Source organism: Cucurbita pepo, chromosome LG01 (genome assembly GCF_002806865.2).
Source record: "Cucurbita pepo subsp. pepo cultivar mu-cu-16 chromosome LG01, ASM280686v2, whole genome shotgun sequence".
NCBI lineage: Eukaryota > Viridiplantae > Streptophyta > Magnoliopsida > Cucurbitales > Cucurbitaceae > Cucurbita > Cucurbita pepo.
In genome coordinates this window covers 909,341-930,250 of record NC_036638.1, presented here as the reverse complement: position 1 = coordinate 930,250, position 20,910 = coordinate 909,341, and the positions used below count along the sequence as shown (strand labels likewise).

At 37.4% G+C, this 20,910-nt stretch overlaps 4 protein-coding genes and 2 non-coding genes across 7 annotated transcripts; 2 read left to right on the top strand and 4 right to left on the bottom strand.

The window, feature by feature from the left end:
• Positions 1–961: 961 nt before the first annotated feature.
• LOC111801933 (ultraviolet-B receptor UVR8-like) lies at positions 962–6,270 on the bottom strand. The gene is made up of 11 exons (XM_023686177.1): positions 5,871–6,270; positions 5,043–5,116; positions 4,864–4,948; positions 4,474–4,605; positions 4,162–4,398; positions 3,705–3,944; positions 3,490–3,533; positions 2,775–2,957; positions 2,548–2,638; positions 1,619–1,662; positions 962–1,485 (listed from the first exon to the last, which is right to left on the bottom strand). The coding sequence occupies exons 1-11, from the start codon at positions 6,094–6,096 to the stop codon at positions 1,363–1,365; spliced, it is 1,479 nt and encodes a 492-aa protein (XP_023541945.1). The 5' UTR covers positions 6,097–6,270; the 3' UTR covers positions 962–1,362.
• Positions 6,271–8,082: 1,812 nt separating this feature from the next.
• On the bottom strand, positions 8,083–8,156 carry TRNAV-CAC. The gene has a single exon. It is a non-coding gene; the product is annotated as a tRNA-Val (tRNA).
• A 636-nt stretch (positions 8,157–8,792) lies between these two features.
• On the bottom strand, positions 8,793–8,866 carry TRNAV-CAC. The gene has a single exon. It is a non-coding gene; the product is annotated as a tRNA-Val (tRNA).
• A 1,260-nt stretch (positions 8,867–10,126) lies between these two features.
• LOC111802028 (probable glycosyltransferase At5g03795) lies at positions 10,127–11,086 on the top strand. The gene has a single exon (XM_023686289.1). It carries the CDS (start codon positions 10,127–10,129, stop codon positions 11,084–11,086), a length of 960 nt encoding a protein of 319 aa, XP_023542057.1.
• Positions 11,087–12,306: 1,220 nt separating this feature from the next.
• LOC111805727 (serine/threonine-protein phosphatase PP1 isozyme 4-like) lies at positions 12,307–14,683 on the bottom strand. The gene is made up of 4 exons (XM_023690939.1): positions 14,296–14,683; positions 13,307–13,866; positions 12,994–13,219; positions 12,307–12,614 (listed from the first exon to the last, which is right to left on the bottom strand). The coding sequence occupies exons 1-3, from the start codon at positions 14,495–14,497 to the stop codon at positions 13,028–13,030; spliced, it is 954 nt and encodes a 317-aa protein (XP_023546707.1). The 5' UTR covers positions 14,498–14,683; the 3' UTR covers positions 12,307–12,614; positions 12,994–13,027.
• A 1,779-nt stretch (positions 14,684–16,462) lies between these two features.
• Positions 16,463–20,837, top strand: LOC111805717 (protein DA1-related 2-like). 2 transcript variants are annotated; one of them, XM_023690927.1, is made up of 12 exons: positions 16,463–17,472; positions 17,599–17,768; positions 18,242–18,329; positions 18,424–18,538; positions 18,699–18,819; positions 18,969–19,052; positions 19,193–19,312; positions 19,439–19,651; positions 19,743–19,805; positions 19,907–20,022; positions 20,254–20,312; positions 20,401–20,837. In XM_023690927.1, the coding sequence occupies exons 2-12, from the start codon at positions 17,616–17,618 to the stop codon at positions 20,721–20,723; spliced, it is 1,455 nt and encodes a 484-aa protein (XP_023546695.1). In that variant the 5' UTR covers positions 16,463–17,472; positions 17,599–17,615; the 3' UTR covers positions 20,724–20,837. The 2 variants fall into 2 exon arrangements, with proteins under 2 accessions (XP_023546695.1, XP_023546685.1); XM_023690917.1 differs by having other exon boundaries at positions 16,464–17,414.
• Positions 20,838–20,910: the final 73 nt, after the last annotated feature.

Below are 20,910 nucleotides of genomic sequence, written 5' to 3'. Positions count from 1 at the left end.
TCATCGACTCGAAACATGTCAATAGAAAATAGATTTCAAGTAATGCCCTTCAATTGCACCTGAAGTTTTAGGACATTTTTAGTGATCTACCTTCAAAAGGTCATAAGCGCAAACTGGCCCACAATTTTATTGTAGATATCAGAACAAATGCATATAAACAGCAATGGCGGCACTACAGCAAAATCTTTTCAGAGTGATTGAATGCGTTAATGATAATTGATGAGTATGATGAATTGTTGCACAATCTCTAGTTCTGCAATGATGCTATGTCACATTCTCTTTATACCGAAGTATGCATTAGTTTGATGCTTTCTTGGCCTCTGGAGATGGACATTAGCCTGTGTTTACCTGATTCTCATTTTCAGGAATGAGCTGAAGAAACTGTGCTTAAGATGTCCAGAAATCTTCACGCACGCAGGAGGCGTTTTCCCCCGATCAGTATCCTACAGCTCGCATGGGATCCTTCGGAGGTAACACGCCAACCCATCGCCTTTCTGATTGCCTGAAGCTCATCCATGATACCAACAGGGCCACATTATCTAAGAATTCTTTCATTCACCCAACTCTCCGTAAACTCAGGTTCGTAATCCCCCACCTCAAATTCATCAGCCATCCTTCCGTTATCGTTCATGATCCCGAATCTCTCTCAAACAGGTGCTGGATCTCTACAATAACTTCTATAATACTTTACACGTTCTACATAATACTTTGTTTTAATTCAACCAATAGAACTAGTGCAATTCATTCATTCGCCCTACAAACCAATAAAAAATCAGTTAAAGAAAAATTATTTAACCGAACTAGAAATAGTACATTATCTTAAATATATTTGATATGGCAATGGAACTCTTGACTGTAAGATGTCAAACATATTATTCGCCTATGGTAATGCATGAATCGAGACCATCATCCCAAATATAAGCAGAAAAAAGAAAGAAAAAAGAAAGGTCAATGCAGCATATTGAGGACGAAACATATTTTACTCCAAAACCAACAAACTCGTCTAACATATTATCCACCAAAAGAAAACTTTATAGTGATAGTTATGATATTACATCAAGATCCTTCAAATCACCATTTATAAGCCTAAAACACTTGAATATAAGAGAAAGTGTTCTAACTTATAAGATGTGGTATAAATATAATCTACCTCAATCAGGAACTGCTATCTACTGTCCCCATTACTACTTTATAGGATTTCTTCCTAATAGCCTCTGACCATTAAAGAATGAGTACATACATAAATGTACATGCACATGGATGAAAGCTATTGTCTATGCATTTACAATTGAATCTAACATTTTGAAAGGAGGGGCAGCTAACTAACAAAACTTTGTCCAATGTCGGAAAGAGGGTCGGAATTCAGGTGGGTGATTCGGCCAGAAGCAGGGTGTGCCACCATCCACAGGCAACGTTCGTAGGAGTGCAATTTTCGATCGGGACTTCAACAGGGATATTACGGTCAATTACATCACCCAAACCCAGCTGCAGTGTGTAAATGGAAACTTCTAAGAAAACAACTTATAAACATGCATTTATGAAGAGGACATGAAAAACTGCAGAATATTTGTGACAGTATTTTTAAGGAACAAGAAAACAAGGAATCAAACCAACATACCTGGCCATACTTGTTCCAACCCCAGCAGAACACTTTCCCATTGTCTAGAAATTGGAGAAAGAAGACGTTAGAATGAATATCACAAAAATGAGTATCCAACAATCCAAATTCTTCAAATATAGTGCATAAAGTTTAGAGAAGTCCAGTTATAACATAGTTCTTTAGAAGTTTTTGGTGACCCTTCGACTTAAACAGGTATATCTTCCTCCTTTCTTCCTTGCGTTCTACTAGATGTCTTCTAAACAGACAATTTCTTCAGAACCTAGAGGTTTAAAAGAAGAAAAAAAACACAGATCGACTAGATCTTCTATGAAGTTCCAACATAAAATGTCTATCTCTCCCCAACAAATAATGCCATCAAGCCCAAGCCCACCATTAGCAGATATTGTCCTCTTTGGACTTTCCCTTTCGGGCTTCCCCTCAAGATTTTAAAATGCGTATGTAAGGGAGAAGTTTCCAATTCCCCTCTCCAACTGACGTGGGATCTCGCAATCCACCCCCTTTGAGGGCCTAGCGTCCTCGCTGACACACCGCCCAGTGTCTGGCTATGATACCATCTGATACAGCCCAAACCCACCGATGGCACATATTGTCTCTTTGGGATTTCCCTTTCGAGCTTCCCCTCAAGGTTTTAAAACGCAACTGCTATGGATTGATTTCCACACCCTTATAAGGAATGCTTTGTTCCCCTCACCAACCGATGTGGGATCTCATATTTGATGATGACTAGCTTTTAGTCTGTTCCTAAAGTTTTGTGAATTCCCACCGGAAGCACCAACAAGCTTTGGACTTCTGTACCATTATTGCTTATAATTTCTCACTTCTAATTTAAAGTTCAGAAATTTGAACTTTTTCATCCCAGTAAATTAAAGACTGGGTCTTATGAATCAAAAAGCACATAGAATAGTACCAAGTAAACAATGAAGTACCTGTTACTATAGCACTATGACGAGCCCCACACGATACAACCTTTGCGTTTACATTTTCCACACTTGCTGCATCTAGAAGTCTTGGAAGTGTCTGAATGAATGGTTGGAAACAAAAGACATAGCCATAAATTACTTTGTTCTGCTTTAGAATGCATACTATCATAGAAATCTGATCGAGGATGCCTGCTGGCATGATCTGACAAGTTGAAGCGGTTAGTAAAGCATACCTCAGCTTGATCAGCACCTGTTCCTAACTGCCCAAACTGATTTCCTCCAAATGAGTATACATCACCATCAGCAGATATACAGACTGTGTGCCACAGTCCAGCAGCAACACTCTCGATCCGGATACCGAGTAACGAGGATACACATGTTGGACTTAACTCATCATCTGTACACCCTTGCCCACACTGTAAGACATAAATTAAGCCAAAAATATAGCAGCAGCACAAGAAGTAGAGATAAAGTCCAGGAAAAGGAACAGAAAGAATTATCTCTTTTCAATTGAACTTGATCTTGATCTACGTATCTTTTTCTCCACCATTTTCTACTTTACCTACAGATGGATTCTGAAGATTGATCAATTGTCAAAATATTAAACTCCAGCTGATGTTGGGTCGTATAAAGGATCAAACTATTTAACTTGCAAATGAAATAGACATGGCTATTAGGTAATAAGTGAAAAAGAACAGAAAAAGAAATTAATGAATAGAACATGTCTAGCACACCAAATTGTAATAGCGTACTTCACGGTGGAAAAGGCTAAGGCATGAACAACCAGCACAAGAAAGATGCCCACATATTGTCTTACCGCAAATGAAGTACGCATGATCATGTAACAAAAAGGAAATTCTCACAATGAAAAGTGATGGAATGGAATGAAGACGGCAGAAGGAAAGTACTAAAACGAAATGAAGCACGTGATTAACATGATAAATTCACCTGTCCATACAGTCCCCAACCGAATGTTAGCAGCGCTCCAGCATCTGTGGCATAAAAAATCAAATACATGAAGCTTATCACTTAAAAGTGGACAATATGACAAACATAGATGTATAGGTTAATCCAGCATCATATTTCGTAAGGATACAGCGACAGATGAAGCAACAGAAAGTTTATGCAGCTACTTTATGTCAGGAAAAGAAACATCACAAAACCTGTAACTGCTGCACTATGACGTCCTCCACAAGCAATTCCCTTCACATAGCTTCCTGGAATTCTACTACCGTGACCCTCTAAACTTGCACTTCCTCGAGCAAGAGCCATGGCTCTATCTTTGCCAAAAGAAGGCGACTCGATGCAAGGTATAGGATGTGGAGAGGAAACCATACGTATGCGGGAACCCAAACCTAGCTGTCCTTCTCCACCATAGCCCCAACCCCAGACCTGTCCCATATCTGAAACTTTGAAGACATTAGGGTGCATTATATGCTTTGTATTTCATGTTATTCTAATAAAGTATTCCAAGTTCCTTGACCAATTAATTTTTTATGACTCCAAAATACAACTTAAGTGGATCAAATAGAATCAGCTAGGAAAAGTTTGGACCAAATTGAGTTCGAATACATGAGGGGGACGAGTGGACAGAATTTATATATACTAAACCAGACTTACCTGACAATGCTAGCGTATGACGCCCTCCAGCTGATACAGAGGTTATTCTCACCCCAGGATTAAGAGTGACAAGACAGGGAAGTGCAGAGAGAGTGTCATCACTTGACGACGAGCTCTCAGCTGCAAGCTTTGCCGATGAAACCCGTCTCCTCTTTGTACTTTCTGCTCCACCACCTCTAGCTTCAATATTGGAAACAACACCACCAGTAGATCGTGCAGCTTGTAAACGAGGACTTGCTGCCACAAAGAACATGAAAGGGCAGTGAGAAAAACTTTGAAGATCCCCTTATGATAACTAAGTTCGTGCAGTACCTTGATCTATCACGGAAGAGGACTGCCTTTCTAATACATCCTTTTCATAGCCAGCCCCAACAGACAGATCACCCAAGATCTTTCCAGAGGGAACACATTCTTTCCATCCCCATGTGTAGACCTCTCCTCTATCTGTACATACACAGTAGAAAATGCACTAGACAGGTTCACTTAGCAATACAATAATCATTCAAACCATCTCACAGATCTCATAGGAAATAAAAATCCTCTTTTCTCTAAATGGCAAGCCATCTAATTCCTTCATATATAAAAATTAATTTACATTTTCTATTGTGTGCATTTATTATTATTACCATTATTTGGGGGGGGGGACTTTGCGCTTAAGAAAATGATGCGTCTCGCGCTTTAAAATCACTAGAAATGGTTTACCTGTAATTGCAACACAATGGGCCCAACCAGCTGCTGCTTTTACTATAGAAACTTCTGTTGGAAGAGGAAAAGGCTCCGGAGTTTCCTTGAGAAAAACATTGAAATATGCTCACAGGTAAGAACATTAAGAACTAACTGTAAAACATTTAAATTCAATGCACATTGTGTATGGCTTATACCCCATGCTTCCCAGATGTCACATAGCTTTGACCAAGATCATCTGTAGAGCCCCATGTAATGAGTTTTCCAGATGCTGATTAAATGAGAAAAACATAAGAGTAAATATCAAATAAAAGAAAGAACTACAATGTAAACTATATAATCCATTATTCGCAGTCATAAACAATCATTGAAGGCAACAAACGTGAGGACCGGTAGTTAAATGAAGTGTTGAGTACACGATAGAGAACAAAATGTAATTAATAGAACTACACAGATCAATAACTGAAAAGACATTGGGAAGTAAAATTGTTATGGATTAAAGAAGAAAAACAATGCATAAGAAACAACAATTCCTCGTCAAATAAAAAGAAGAAGATACACCGCTTCAATCTAGAGAAGGGAAAGAAAAAACTCACAGGAAAGAATACAGATTGAGTCAAGACGAATAAAAATCAGCACCTCGCTCAGAAATTACAGGGGAACAAAAAAGAACTCTATTCGCTCTATGCAAATATAAGTTCAATCAAAACAAAACATCGAAAACAAGCAAAAACTCTGAAGCAAAATGAGTTTTGAGTATTAACCATTTCAGAACAAGCATTTTCAGATTTCCAAAATCCCCAAGAACTCAAAACTCACTTCCTCGCTACATTGAACAAAATTTCAGCCGCCAAAAAGCACACCCCACAACATAATAGACTTACATTCACCATATCAACAAAATCCAGCAATGCAAGAACTCACAAAACCCCGACACCAACCAGAAGAAGACACACACACACATACACACAATCCCAAAAATAATAACAAAAAAGAAAAGAAAAGATGATTCAAAGAAAAATCACCAGAAATGGCCATGGCGAACCCACAACCGCCACCACAGACATCCCTCCAAACTTGACCGTCAGTGTCATCCTTTCCCGGAAGTCGAACCACCACCGGACACAGCAACGGTGTCCTCTGCGGCAAAGCTCCGGGAAGATACCCCCACATAAACACAATCTTGTTCTCTTTAACATCCTCTTCCATTTTCACTATCCCTTCTTCTCCTCTGTTCCCCTCGCCAATCATATCGATTTACTCCAAAGAAAAAGAGTAAATTACGAAAGATCCAACAAAGCAAAGGTGCCAGTTTCTTTCGAGGTCTCGGATTTTGGTGCGGTTTCCACGCAAGCAGAGAGCAATTTCAATTTGGAGTTTGGTGGACTTGAGGAAGTGATATGGAAGAAGAATGAAGTGCCCTAAGTTCAACACACTAAAAAAAAAAAATAAAGAAAAGAGTAAAGAACTAAAAAACCTAAAATCAAAATANCGTATCATTTTCAGGGGAATGGAGAGTGCCACGTCGGATGCTTATGTGGTACTCTTGACACATGGCGCGATTTGAGCCATCAGATCCCTCAATGATTTGTAGCCAGGAATTACCGGGAAGTTTCTGGAAGGTCAGCTCCTTTTTCCCCCCTCAAACCTTCACAGGCCATGTTTGGTCTGTGTCGTGGCAGTTTCTTGGCCTTCCACGTGTCGGAAATTCGCTCGAAGTCTAATCATTATGAATTGCCACGTTTTGGTTTCAGCTACTGGACCCCTTTAACGCACCTATATACGTCATCGGTGTGGGGTCCTGTCTATTTTGCCAATAGTTCGTTTATTTTATTTATTTATATATTTATTTTTTTTAATGAAAATTGAGTACCAAAAAGGGGTAAAAGTGGTTAAAATTATGATATTTTAAAAAAGCTTGAATATATCGAATAGAAAAGCGTTACAGAAACAACACATGATGAAATCTCAACCACTAAATAAATTGTCTTTTAAAAAATAAAAAATAAATAAAAGGTTAGTGGTGAATTGATGGATAGGGCTTATACAAAGCCACGAGATTCGGGCTATTGACGCTTCTTGATTTTGGGCCTCAAATTATGGGCCCGCTCCATCCTATCGGGCCCATATTTGAATGACGTGTAACTCCGACACCGTTTTGTTCATCGATCAAATGATTAGGTGCGGCTGGTCCCACGGGAAGATCCGATAGGCATTCAGTGGCTTCTGTACGATCATGAATCAAGTGGTGCATAGGGCCTCGACGAATGCATTATTCTTGAGCGGTTGAGATTCAATGATTGAATGGGTCAGCTGAACGACATGTGGTTATAGTCTTAAATTTTCCCTTCGACATGTCGCCCCTACCACTATCACTTAACGCAAAGCTCCCGCTTCTAGCCCATTAGAAATTCTCCCCGTGCATTCCGTACATTTGGGGGTTGAATTATTGAAGAATTATTTTTATTGAATTTAATTTTATTTAAACAATCCCATTTTTATTTTATAAGCTTATTAAAAATAAGTCGAGACAAGCATGGAATTAATTGCAATATAAAATAATTAGATTCTTTCCAAAAAAAAAAAAAAAAAAAAAAANTATCATAAAATAAAATTTATGCCTTTTAATGTAAATTTAACGAATAATTCAATAAAATTAAAAATTTAGCGTAATAATTTTAGGGATAAAATTATATTTAACCGAAATAAAATAAATAAAGAAAAAGTCAAAGATCGGCAATTTATTAAAATAATTTTTTTTAACAACTTTTTCTTGAAGTTAAAGGATAGGATATTTGTAATATCATTATATCCCAACAAATAAGTGGATGTGTTTGGTTTTCTAAGACATATTTATCAAAGTTTTATAAGAATTATTATATAGATTATTTAATATGTCACGTAATTGATTTGTCGGCTAATTTTTTATTAATTAATTATTATCAACAATATATCTATATATATATATATATACTTTTATTATATTAATTTATGATAATTATTGATTAGAAGTTAAAAAACAATTAGAGGTTAGAAGTTTTACATAATATGTTAATGATGTCTCATTCAAAGTTTTGAAATTTCGAAGATAAATTAAAAAGTTCCAAACTTAAATAAAAATATTAAGTGATCTTTAAGGAACCCAAGTAGGGACATTTGTTAAAGGGCGAAATAGAAAATGGAATAAATAGAGAAAATGGTGGGCGAAGTAGAAAATGGAATAAATGGAGAAAATGGTGTCTGAGCCCGGGTTCGAAACGGGGACCTCTAGTGTGTGAGACTAGCGTGATAACCAACTACACCACCCAGACTAATATTTTCAATTTTTATTATTAAAATTTAGTTAACTATGTCTACACGCCAATGGATACCATCACAAGATGTCTAAGATTTATTAAACTATATTATTATATCAATATTTGAATTGAAATAATTCTATATTTTCAATTCGATTGCATTATGATTAATTATTATTATTATCGAAGATCATTTTAATTATGGAGAAGTACACCATCCATCAGTTTTTAAGATTTTTTTAGATGTATTTAATTTTAGTTAAAAAAATTCAAAGGATCATTATTATTTTTTAATTCATTTTTATAATACAGTTTGAATAATTTTAGTTAGTAGATAATCTAAAATAAAAAGAAGCTCAATTATTGAGATTAGGGTACACAGTTTTTTTTTTTTATTATTTAACAAATATTATTTTTATGCATTTATTTATCAAATATTAAACCATGTTTAATGCCACCTATTATTATAATAGATCATCATTAATCACCATGTTGTTGGTAATTAAATATTTTTAGGTTCATTGACGTTCAAAATTATGAGAGAATATATATTTTAAAATTAAAATCTTAAAATTTAACCAAATGGAAGAGGGGTTACGAAAAGTCATAAATGCCCATCAGTTCGAAAAAGTAAAAGATGAAAAATACGTATGTCTGAGCCCGGGTTCGAACCGGGGACCTCTAGTGTGTGAGACTAGCGTGATAACCAACTACACCACCCAGACCCTATTGTTTAGGATTAACATCTAAAATAATATATACTATTTTTATAAGAATCGTATTTCTTCCGATATATTAAAAATGGACAACAATTAATAATTAATAATTTTAAAGGAAACTGTCAAGTTGTGTTTGATTAAGAAAGGTTGAAAATAAAATTTTCTCCGACCATTTTTCTTCTTTAGGTAAGAAAATTAACCTTCTAGGTTAATGATGAGGAAGAAGAATAGTCTTTCCATTTCTTACCTTTTTATCTTTAAATAAGGTTAAGACGAGCTAGACGAGATTAAATTAGAATGTCTTGAAATGGAACACGTTTAATTCTTGCCTCTTTAAAAGACCTATAACAAGGTCGACTCCAACGTCACAATGAAACCAACTATAGGATCGACCTAAACTTTACAGGGCAAGATTGGTGAGTTCCATTTGGGCTTTCTTCTTCTACTCTCCTCTATATCGTGACTCAATTTTTTTGTGTTGTCTTAAATTTATCTTATGTTAAAAATTTTCTTATGAATTTCACGTATGATTTTTATTGTAATTTGGGTTTCTCTATTTGGTCAAATATTACAGTCTTTTTACGTAACTCAACCTGATGCATCCATTGGCTATTTCAACGTTTTACTATGTCAAAAAAAAAAAAAAAACGTGGGTCATGGCTATGGATTTTAAATTTTCTAAACTTCTTTTAATATATGAATATTTTATTTCAAGGTTGATTTGAAGTTTTGTCAAAAACAATTAACTACAAAGACAAACATATATTTAAAATAAATAAATAAATAAATAAATAAATATATATATAGATAAACACGAAAGTTGACTAAATATTAAAAAAAGATGAAATAAAATTAATTAGTGAATCGGATCACATGTGCTTAGCTTAATCCATTTTGTTTTAAAATTGTATGTATTTAAAAAAAATATATAATGAATAAATTGAAGAAAAATACCCCAAATATTACGATGAAAGGCGTAAGGAAAGAGGCAGTGAGGAGGAGGCGGCGGCGGGCAGAGTGGCGTTGCCCGCATTTGACAATTCCAATTTCCAATTCAAAATTCAATTTCTTCACTTACTTTTCCAATACCAATTAATCAAATCCCATCTTCTTCAACCTCAACTCCCCTCTGCAACTTCCTCCCTCTCTCATCCTTCAACAATGGCTTCCTTCATCACTTTCTCTCTCCTCCTCTCTCTCTCTCTTCTCTCCGCCGCCTCCCCTTCCCCCTATCTCTCCCCCATTTTCTCCAGAAACTATAACGCCATGTCCACAACGTTAAAGATCTTCACCTACATCCCATTCAAACCTGTCTCCTTTCCTTCCCCTGCCGAATCGCTTTTCTACAAATCGCTTCTCGACAGCCCCTACTCTACTCACGATCCTGACCACGCGCACTTCTTTTTTATTCCTTTTTCTCCCGATACTTCCACGCGCTCTCTTGCGCGTTTGATTCGCACGCTCCGTTCTGAGTTGCCCTATTGGAATCGGACTCTTGGCGCTGATCACTTCTTTCTCTCGTCGTCTGGCGTTCGCTATGTCTCTGATCGGAACATTGTCGAATTGAAGAAGAATGCTATTCAGGTCTCTGGTGGGCCCGTGCCGATTGGGAATTTTATTTCTCATAAGGACATTACGTTGCCGCCGGTTTTCGATTCGTCGGAGTTTTCTTCTTCTTGGATTCCGGCTCCGGCGACGGAGAGGGTGTTGGGTTTCGTCGGGTATGGGTGGGTGAGAGATCGGGTTTTGGTGAAGGAGTTGATTGAGGATCCTGAGTTTTTTATGGAGTCTGAGCCGCCGCCGTCGTCGCCGTCGGAGAGGAGGAATTACGGGGAGAGATTGGGGAAAAGTGATTTTTGTTTGTTTGAATACGGCGGTGGGGGTGTTGTTTTGAGGATTGGGGAGGTGTTGCGATATGGGTGTGTGCCGGTGGTTATTTCTGACCGTCCGATTCAGGACTTGCCGTTGATGGACGTGTTACGGTGGCAGGACATGGCGGTGTTCGTCAATGGCGGCAAAGGAATTGAAGGAGTGAAGAGAGTATTGAGGCGCGTGGATGAGGAGAGTCTCGTAAAAATGAAGAGACTGGGTGCGGCGGCGGCACAGCATTTTGTGTGGAACTCACCGCCTCAGCCGTTGGATGCTTTCAATACGGTGGCGTATCAGCTTTGGTTGAGAAGGCATACCATCAGATACGCCGAGAGAAAAGAGTGGGCCCAGAGTTGAAAAATGGAAGTTACGTTTGCATGGGGTTTGGACTTTTAATTAATTGTAATTTTTTTAGTGAATATATGAAAAAAAAAAAAATAATAATAATAGTAGTAGTTGAATTTTTTGTTAAAAATATTTAATGTGAAAATAAACATGTACTGCATTAATAAAGTTGGGTTATATGAATTGGTCTAGATTTAAATAAATTAAAATTTTAATGATTTTTTTTTAATTCATGAATTGAATTAATTGTCTATATTTCTTAATTAAAAATATCTATTTTTATAAGCCATATATTTAACGTGAAGGTAGGGTAAAAAAAAATTGACATACGCAAATTTGATATATATATATATATATATATCATGAACCAAGAGTTTGGAGGTTCAAATCTCCATCTCTACGTATAGTTGAACTAAAAAAATAATTGATAGGTAATTCGATGCAACATGTCACTTAAATTAAGCAAGATGACATAATAAAAACATAACATGAGAACACGAGTAGGTAGGTCATAGTTGGGACATTGATATGATAACAAAACTCGTGTCAGTAAAGTAGAGTAATTACAAACCTAGTGGATGTGAGTAGAAATGTCTATAGATGCACGGAATAGGCATAGCTTGACTTGACTTGTGGAGTCCTCACACCCTTGCCGTTTTAAATAAGTCAATTTAACCCCTTTTTAACTAAGTATTACTCCGCATAAACCATAGTCGGGTTAAATTTTTTTTAGTTTGAGTTAAATTTTTGAAAAACAAAAAATTAGACTCAAGCATATTGCCATTTTTTTTATTTGGTCAACTCGACTGAACGTAAAATTATAATCAAACTCTACCCTACACAACAGCATACATTCTCGAACCCAACAGCTCTTTGTTTGAACTTTCACTGTCCTCGAACACAAACCTCGTAAAACAACTACACATCATAACGTTATCAATATCCAAGCATGTCCAACAACATCATTCATTCAGATTCACAACAAACAATGGAATGAAAGAGCTTTTTAAAAGGAAAAAAGAAAGAAGTGAGAAATATCAGAACAAGGGTAACGAGGGCGACTTTACCGAACCATAGTACGAGAAGTTATTGAGAGGGTTGACCACAATGTGGTCGTCGTTTCTCTCATATATCTAACCGTTATGGAAGCGACAACCACAAAAAACAGAAGCTACATTAAATAATTTCTCCAAGTCAAGAATAATAGAAAGAAATATAGTGCGAGTGATGAATAAAGCAAGAAAAGTGTAATGTTGATTAGATAGAAATGTAGCCACAACAACACAATCTTAGTTAGTACTAATATTCTACAATCATACTCATGCTACCAAAGAAAATTTCATACTCATGCTACCAAAGAAAATTTCATACTCATGCTACCAAAGAAAATTTCTAAGCTCATCATAATTGCATTTGGCCTCACCACTCACACCATACATGTATGTATCTCTCTTCTTGAGTTGCAGAATGTTTTGAAGCTCAGCAACTTTGTTACCCCTCACCACTTCCCCCAGCTGAAGAGCTAAACACGCCTGCCTGCCTGTAAAATTCAAGCATTATTCAACCACCTGAAAATCGATACATTGAGTACCAAGGAAGAAGCTGGACCGAGCACGCATGACATGGTCAATGTACTAACGTTTAAACCGGTTTTGATATTTCATATACATGCAGATTCGCGCAGTGGCTTAAACATTGAAAACGAGAAAGACCTCCAATCTAGAAAAAAAATAAGGCCTTGGTCTCTTTGGGTTTTCCCTCAACGTGTATGCTAGGGAGAGATTTCCACACCCTTATAAAGAATGTTTCGTTCACCTCCCGAACCGATGTGGGATGCAATTAAGCCTATAATAAGGATGAAACGCGTTTACGCAAATAGAAATAGGAGCATTTACCAAAAGATACAATGGTGAGTTTACCTTGGTTAAGACCAGGACAAAATGCATTCTGCCATTACGTTCTTGCTGGCACCATGAATTTACTACCCTTTTTGTCAGCTGGCTTAAGAATCTGGAAAGAGCACATCAATTCTTCGTCAACGCTCATCAGAGCACCGGCATTGTCAAATTCACCACAGTAGTTTGGAGCTGAAAATATCGTGACAAGCCGTCTATCGGCAAAGAATTCATATCCATCCTCCACAACCTAAGCCAACAACATAGTTATCTCAGAACTCGGAGAAGAAAAATCAGTGAGAAAAATGAGCGAGGTCGAAAGTGTTGCTGATTCTACCTGATGCGCACGACAGACAAGATCCAAGTCATGTGTTGTTAAGAACTCTGCCACTTTATCAGGGCCAAAGGTGTATGAAACTCCTCTATCATTCATTCCCCAACCTTTGACATCTTTACAAGGATCCGACCAGAGCAAATCACAAAGCAAGCCAGTGTCGGGAATGACTGTCGGACGAGACAGGTTTCGTATTTGATCCAAGTTTGTGAGATCAGGGGAGAGACCACCGTGCATACACAATATTTTGTCATCAATTAAAGCCGCAACAGGAAGACAGTTGAACGAGTCGGTAAACGCTTTCCACAGTCTCACATTAAAACGTCGCTTACATTCATCATAAAACCCATAAATCCTATTAATAGAAGCGCATTCGTGATTTCCTCTAAGAAGGAAAAAGTTTTCAGGATACTTGATCTTGTAAGCAAGCAAAAGACATATGGTTTCTAGACTCTGCTTGCCACGATCAACATAGTCGCCAAGAAACAAATAATTCGCACTAGGAGGAAACCCCCCATACTCAAAAAGCCTCAACAAATCCGAGAACTGCCCATGAATGTCACCTGCAAGTGCAAAACAAAAATGAAAGCCATTCTTTGTACAAGAACAAAAGATTTCATTCATGATATGAATCCCCATGCTACTACTTCTTGAACTCTAGCTAATCGAAAGTTCATTCTCGGGGGATTCATATCAACAATGTTCATCAAAGACGCTAGCTAATCGAGAGTTGCACAATGTTAACTAGAATCAAGAACAACCAAGAAACGAGAAACAGAAAAAAAGGGAACCCATCAAACATAATCTCATACTTCACACGAACATGTAATCATTCTCAAAGCAACAACTAAATCGAACATATTAATCCAACTCCCTCCAAGAAAACACGAGGGGTCAAAGCTAGGTCAGAGACAGATTGACTTCGAACGAAGAATCAAGTTCATTGTGTTGAAAGAAGAAGAAAAAAACGAAAGGGGCAGATTAAAACGGACCGCAGATTTTGATGGGTGCTTCGAGCTCGAGCAAATTGGGTTGCTGAACGAAAACCTCCCTGGAAGAAGCACAGAGAAGCTTGATTTCGTTCTCGGAAAGCTGAACCTGTTTGCCTGGTCGCGCTAACCGGACTTCGGTGAGGCGTCTGATAATGTCGTCCAATAAAGCAGGGTCGATTCCTCCCTGCCCTTGCGAGGCCATTCAATACCCAATCTGCGAATTCGAAGTTTCTCGGGTTTTTCTCTTTTTCCGCCCTTTGTTCAACAGACAGAGAGCTTCGAACGAAAACCTAGAAATCGAATCGAATTGAATTGATTTGAAAGGAAGGTTTTTTCTTAACATTTTCGTCTCATCTCTCTCTCTCTCTCTCTCCCTTTTTAATTCTTTTCTATCCGTTTCTTTGCTTTCATTTACTTTTCTTATTCTTATAAATGACCCAACTTACGATTCAAATTTTAAAAATGGCTCATTAGTTCATCATTGTAGCTTTGAATTTGGACTAATTTGAGATCAAAATACCATTTTTCTAGAAATATATATTATTCATTAGAAATTCGATTCTTTCACCTACATATTATAAGATAAAAAGAATGATACAAACGAAAAAATGATGTATACTAAAATATTGTGTGAACCCTTTAAGTCTAGCTAGTTCGATACCTTCTCGGTTTATAATGAACCCTCGTTTGGAATCTATATTCTGTACTAGCTTCCTTCAATCCGCTACTTTTTTCCACCTACAACCCATGTGGGTTTGTTCATATGCACTGAACTTAATACCTATTTCATGCCTTGATAGCCACTCTTTCCTTTGCTATTCCTCACAAACACATCCATGCTTTACACTATTTAGAGTATAGGCGTGGCACAAAGTTTGTCTAGTCCATAGGACAATTGTGTTACAACTATTGTCGAGCTTTCGGTGTTTCTATTAATGTTTGTGCTTAGTTGATAAGAGATCATTGTGTTGATGAAATGTACCATAGTTTGATGTCGTAGAAGAATCTTTGAGCATAAGCTCTCATTGTGCATCCCCAAAAGGCCTCGTGCCAATGTTTTCCCCAACCTATACAAGAAGGGGGTGGTAATGAATGAATAGAGATCTTCCGCCAGCTGTCTTCTCTTCCTATCACTGAACTTCGTTCGAGGGATCTGATCTCATCGGGTCTCACCAAGGCGAATGGATAATATTTCTTGATTATAAACCCATGATCATTCCTTAAATTAGTCGATGTGGGGCTTCCAACAAGGAGAACCTCTCAACAACGCCTAGATGGTGTCTCTCACCGTCCTATTAAACCTCATACAAATATAATCAAATCCAAAAGCAAAAGAATCAAATTTTATGAATATGGCATTTGCTTTGCTTTCTTCAACCAAGAACAAATGCCTATCAAATTGGGACTTTTGTTTATTTATTTATTTATTGGACTCACTTCTTTTTGTTGGGTTTAGTTTATTGAGAGAAGAGACGTAGAGAGATACCTTGTTAATTGGATTGCTTTAAAAGTAGGGTTTTTGACATGATGTGTTGGGTTGTTCTATGTATATATTCTATACAACCTAAAGCCTTGGTTTCGAGGTTGTCAAAAACAAAAGCGTTCTTCCCATTCATTCAAATATGTCGAAGAATAATTTTATGGATAAGATGGGTGACAAAAACTAACGTGGTCGTTGACTTTTAACATTGGTGACAACATATATAGCTTTGAAAATCGTGAATAACAACAAATATGTGACAAAAGTCAACATTAGTTTTTGTCACCACTTTTATTGTTCATTAAAAAAAATCACGATTGTCGTTAGTTCATTTACAACTCAACGCTCGTATCAATTTACATCATTTCTCGCTATAAATATATACGTGAATAAATATTATGATAAATTATATTGAAAAAAAGAAGTAGGAATGTAGAAAGAATAATAGAAGCATGTGGAGAAGTATATAGGTTTAATTAATTTGAAGATTAAAGTGGATTCCTTCTGCAAAATTAGAATCTGTGGTATATATATATATATATATTTTTTTTTGGATATTGTACTGAAAGTGGTCTTATGGGAGTAGAGATGTAATCTCTCCTTATATTTATTAATCACGGATATCCATGTTTCATTAATCACGGATATCTACAATCATATTTATCTCAACATGCTTCATGCCAGTTATAAACCTACGATCTTTCTTTCTTTTAATGGAACTCTTGTCAACAATCCTCAGCCTGAGGATTGGTTGGGGTTGGGGTTGGGACAAAGTAATGTAATCCGTGTATCCAATCCCCTATCTTGAGTCGTGTTTGAATAGAGATTTCATGTTCCAATTGGATATCTCTAATTACTATAGTCAACTAATACAACCAACTCATTTTCGTGTAAACATAAAAGGTGTCACAAATTCAATAAGATATTAAGAATGAGTAAGAACATAAATCAATTGATAATATGGGTAAAAAATGAAAGAATTGTAGCGGGAAAAGTTTGAAAGGAATAGGTTTAGGCATTGATGGCGACGTCTTTCTTTGTCCTGGCTTGGATTACAAGTCTGATGAAAAAAGGGAACCATGAAGAAGAAGAAGAAGAAGAAGAAGAAGAAGAAAATGGAAGAATATGCTCTGAGAGTATGTCAACCATGGCGCAAAGATTTTCCTGTTTTGTGCGCTGTAGAAAAAGCAAAGCAAAAGCGTGTTCAAACCCATCTTCAATTTCAATCTCCATCTCTCTGTACAAAACCTGGGCGCTCACTCTCTCTAAAAGATGGCTTTTCCTTTATGCCCATTTCATGATTCTCAGCCCTTCTTCCACCGTTGCTTTATTTTATCTTACCCTCTTCATTGCTTTCCCAAGCCAAGAATCTCTCATCACTTCCTTTCTCTCCTCTACAGATTCTCCTCTTTCCCCTTCTCTCTTCGCGCTGCTGCTTTAAACCATGCCTAATTCCTCGTTCTTCAATCCCTTTTCTTCCAACCCCTTATTTCCCTTTCTCTCTCTCCGTGTCCTTTTCGGTTTCTCAACCCCTTTTCGCTCGGATCCTATTCCGCCGATTCATACACAATCAAAGACCCTTTATCGGGTTCCATGGCTCCTTCTGCTGTCAACAATCTATCTCACCCTTGCATTTCCGGTATTTCCAATGCTTCATTTCTAGACACTTTCATCGTTTTTGTTTTCAACTCACTGGAGTAATCTCCCTGACCCTTCATTTTGATTTTTGATTTGAGGGTTTAAGGAACAGCAGTATTTGGGGTTTTGGGTCTATTGGGATTTTTCCTCATCGATTTCTTTTTCGTCTTCTTCCTCATATGCAGAGAAAAAATCTGGGTGGATGAAATGGTTGAGCAGAATTTTCCGGTCAGGACCCAACAGGGGAGGCGGCGGCAGTGGCAGTGACAGTGGCAGTAGCAGTGGCGGCCGCCTTCCACAGCAGCTTATTGGTGATCAGGAAAACATATTCTGGCGAGCTCCGGCGAGATCAACGGTGAACCTCTGTTTTTCCTTCCCCCCACCCTCTCTTGAATTTGATCTTCCTTGATTGGCTTACCATTGAGATAATATTCAACTTTTGGAATGAGGTTTGATACATTACTGGACAAAGCATATGATGTAACTGGCTGATGTTGGTTGACTTTTTCACTTTTTGAGTGATTTTCGGATTATGTAGCTTATTGGAAGTACTTCAAAACCTTTTGTCTTTTTTCTTTTGGAAAGAACTAAAGTTGTCTTTGAACAGAGACCAACTTGATTATTAATCAATCAGTTGCATATTCATTCAGGTTTAGTACTTGGAACAATCTTTGAACCATGTTTTCCTGGTGTGCTTGTGTTGTGTTTAAGCAAGCCCATCATAGTGTAAAACAGGACGAATAAGGAATTCTGTTTCATGTTTCATGTTGGGGAAGGATTTACTTGCTCGGTTGAATGACGATTCTTTATTGAGTTGTTATTGAACAGGACGATCCTTCTAGAGCTCATAAGGAGAAAGAAGAACTAGACCACACAATTGCACTCTCCTTAGCTGAAGATTTGAAAAAGCGAAACCGTATGATTCGTTAACTGAAATCGGACTTGAAACATTTTTCTCTTTTACTGAACAAAATCATTAAGATTGATTCATTCTTCCTTTTGTTCGTCAGGGTATCGTCGACGTACCGAAAATGATGAAGCCATTTCTAGAGAACTGCAGGACAAGATGAATTTATCTCCTTATCCTTCCGTTGCCCCTCCTCAGTTCCATCCTGGCAACTATAGGTATAACGTTATCTTATTCAATCCACTCACTTGTATATGACTCCAGCTTAACTACACAACCAATTCCTATTTGAAACATAGGATTTCGGGATTAGTTCATATAATGGTCTCCTCCTAATCGTTTAACTGATATATACATAATCATGTCTTAATGTCGCAGATATTGCAGTGGCTGCAATCGTGCCATCGGCTATGGAAATTATTTGGGATGCATGGGTACCTACTTCCATCCTGGGTGTTTTTGTTGTCGTTCTTGCGGTTGTCCTATTACCGAGCACGAGGTATTCTAACATTCTATCTTTCCCTTGGCCACAAGATCCTACCTGTGATTTCCTTCTCCTAACATGCACAAATTTACCGCTTAATAACTATGTCGAACATTTGTATTATATAGTTTCTCACTAGTTCCCTTTTTCTCTGTTGATTCAAGTTTTCATTGTCTGGGAAACATCCATATCACAAGTCTTGTTTCAAAGAGCCGACTCATCCTAGGTGTGAAGTCTGCCACCAATTTGTAAGAATTTCATTACTACTGGTAGATTGTGAGAAACAACAACATTGGTATCTTGCATTAACTAGTTTGAAAGAACTTGGATCCAACATTTATTCTTTGATCAAATAGATCTTCTTGATTCTTCCGTTCTCAACTTTCAGATCCCTACAAATCGAGTTGGTTTGATCGAGTACAGATGTCATCCCTTTTGGTCTCAAAAGTATTGTCCATCACATGAACATGACAACACAGCTCGTTGTTGTAGTTGCGAACGTTTGGAGGTATGAATTAAAATAATTGAGATAAATTCCCAAATCATTAATTTTTTACCTCCATACAGAGCTTGGATGAGGATGAGGATGAGGTTTCTCCCTCTAGTGCTGACTACACTTCCATATAATTTTTAGTCTTGGAATGCAAGATATATCTCTTTGGGAGACGGACGGAGCCTATGCCTAGAATGCATGGAGTCTGCTATCATGGACACCGGAGACTGCCAACCGCTCTACCACTCGATCCGAGACTATTATGAGGGAATGAACATGAGAATAGATCAGCAAATTCCCATGCTTCTAGTTGAAAGACAAGCTCTAAATGAAGCTATCGTTGGGGAGAAACATGTAATAAACTACCTTTCCTTTTCCTCCTCTTCTTTTTCATTCTTTATTTTACTATCAAGCATTTCCTCTAATCAGTACTTATTCTTTACAGGGCTTTCATCACATGCCCGAGACCAGAGGTTTATGCCTTTCTGAAGAGCAGACTGTCACCAGTGTATGCTTTCGTAGAGTTGAAATACTCTTTCTATTTTTTTATTAATACTAGTGATTGGGGATTCTATGGGTATTCAACTTGTTCTTGTTAATCATGTGCAGATCCTCAAGAGGCCAAAAATTGGAGGGCATCGACTCGTAGGAATGAGAACTCAACCACAGAAGTTGATCCGTAGATGCGATGTTACTGCCATTCTTGTTCTTTATGGTCTCCCAAGGTAACCATTCTAATATTCATACTCTGAAACACCCATCGATGATTTTGAAGTTTGTATGATTATATTTCAAATGGGAGATAAGATGAACTTATATTGGGAGTACTTAGAATTGGTTTTAAAGGTCAAGATCTTTGAGCTTTCTAAGATTTATAGGCAGAGTGGAACATTGACAATAGTAGAGCATACTTTTATTTTTGGTGTCCACCATTTTTATGCTCTTAGCTTTTACAGATTACTAACAGGATCTATTCTAGCACACGAGCTAATGCATGGCTGGTTACGGCTAAAGGGTGAAGCTCAATTTTTTTCCCCTTTCTCTTTAAATGAATCTTAATCCATTGCTTACCTTGAGTGCTGATAAAACTGGAACTATGTTAGGATATCGCAACCTTAACCCGGAGGTAGAAGAAGGTATCTGTCAAGTGCTTTCATACATGTGGCTCGAATCTGAAGTAATGCCAGGGTTTAGATCAGGACCTTCAACATCAGCTGCGTCCTCATCTTCTTCCTCTTCATCATCAAAGAAAGGTGGTAGATCTTTTGCTGAAAAGAAACTGGGTGAGTTTTTCATGCACCAAATAGCCAATGATGCCTCAACATCTTATGGGGATGGTTTCAGAACTGCTAATGCTGCAGTGAATAAATATGGGTTACGTCGAACGCTCGACCATATTCACATGACTGGAAGTTTTCCTGTGTAATGAAAACATGTCTTTTGGATAGTTTGATGTTGGGAGACATTGTTTATGTTACCAGATTGAGCTCAATATAGAGAGTTTTAGACAGGATCTGGTTCAAAAGCAGTCACTTTTCCATGGTTTCAGATCTTTGGGAAAAGAAAAGAAATAAGCAAAAGGGTTGCAAACTACAAAAACAAAATGATCAACT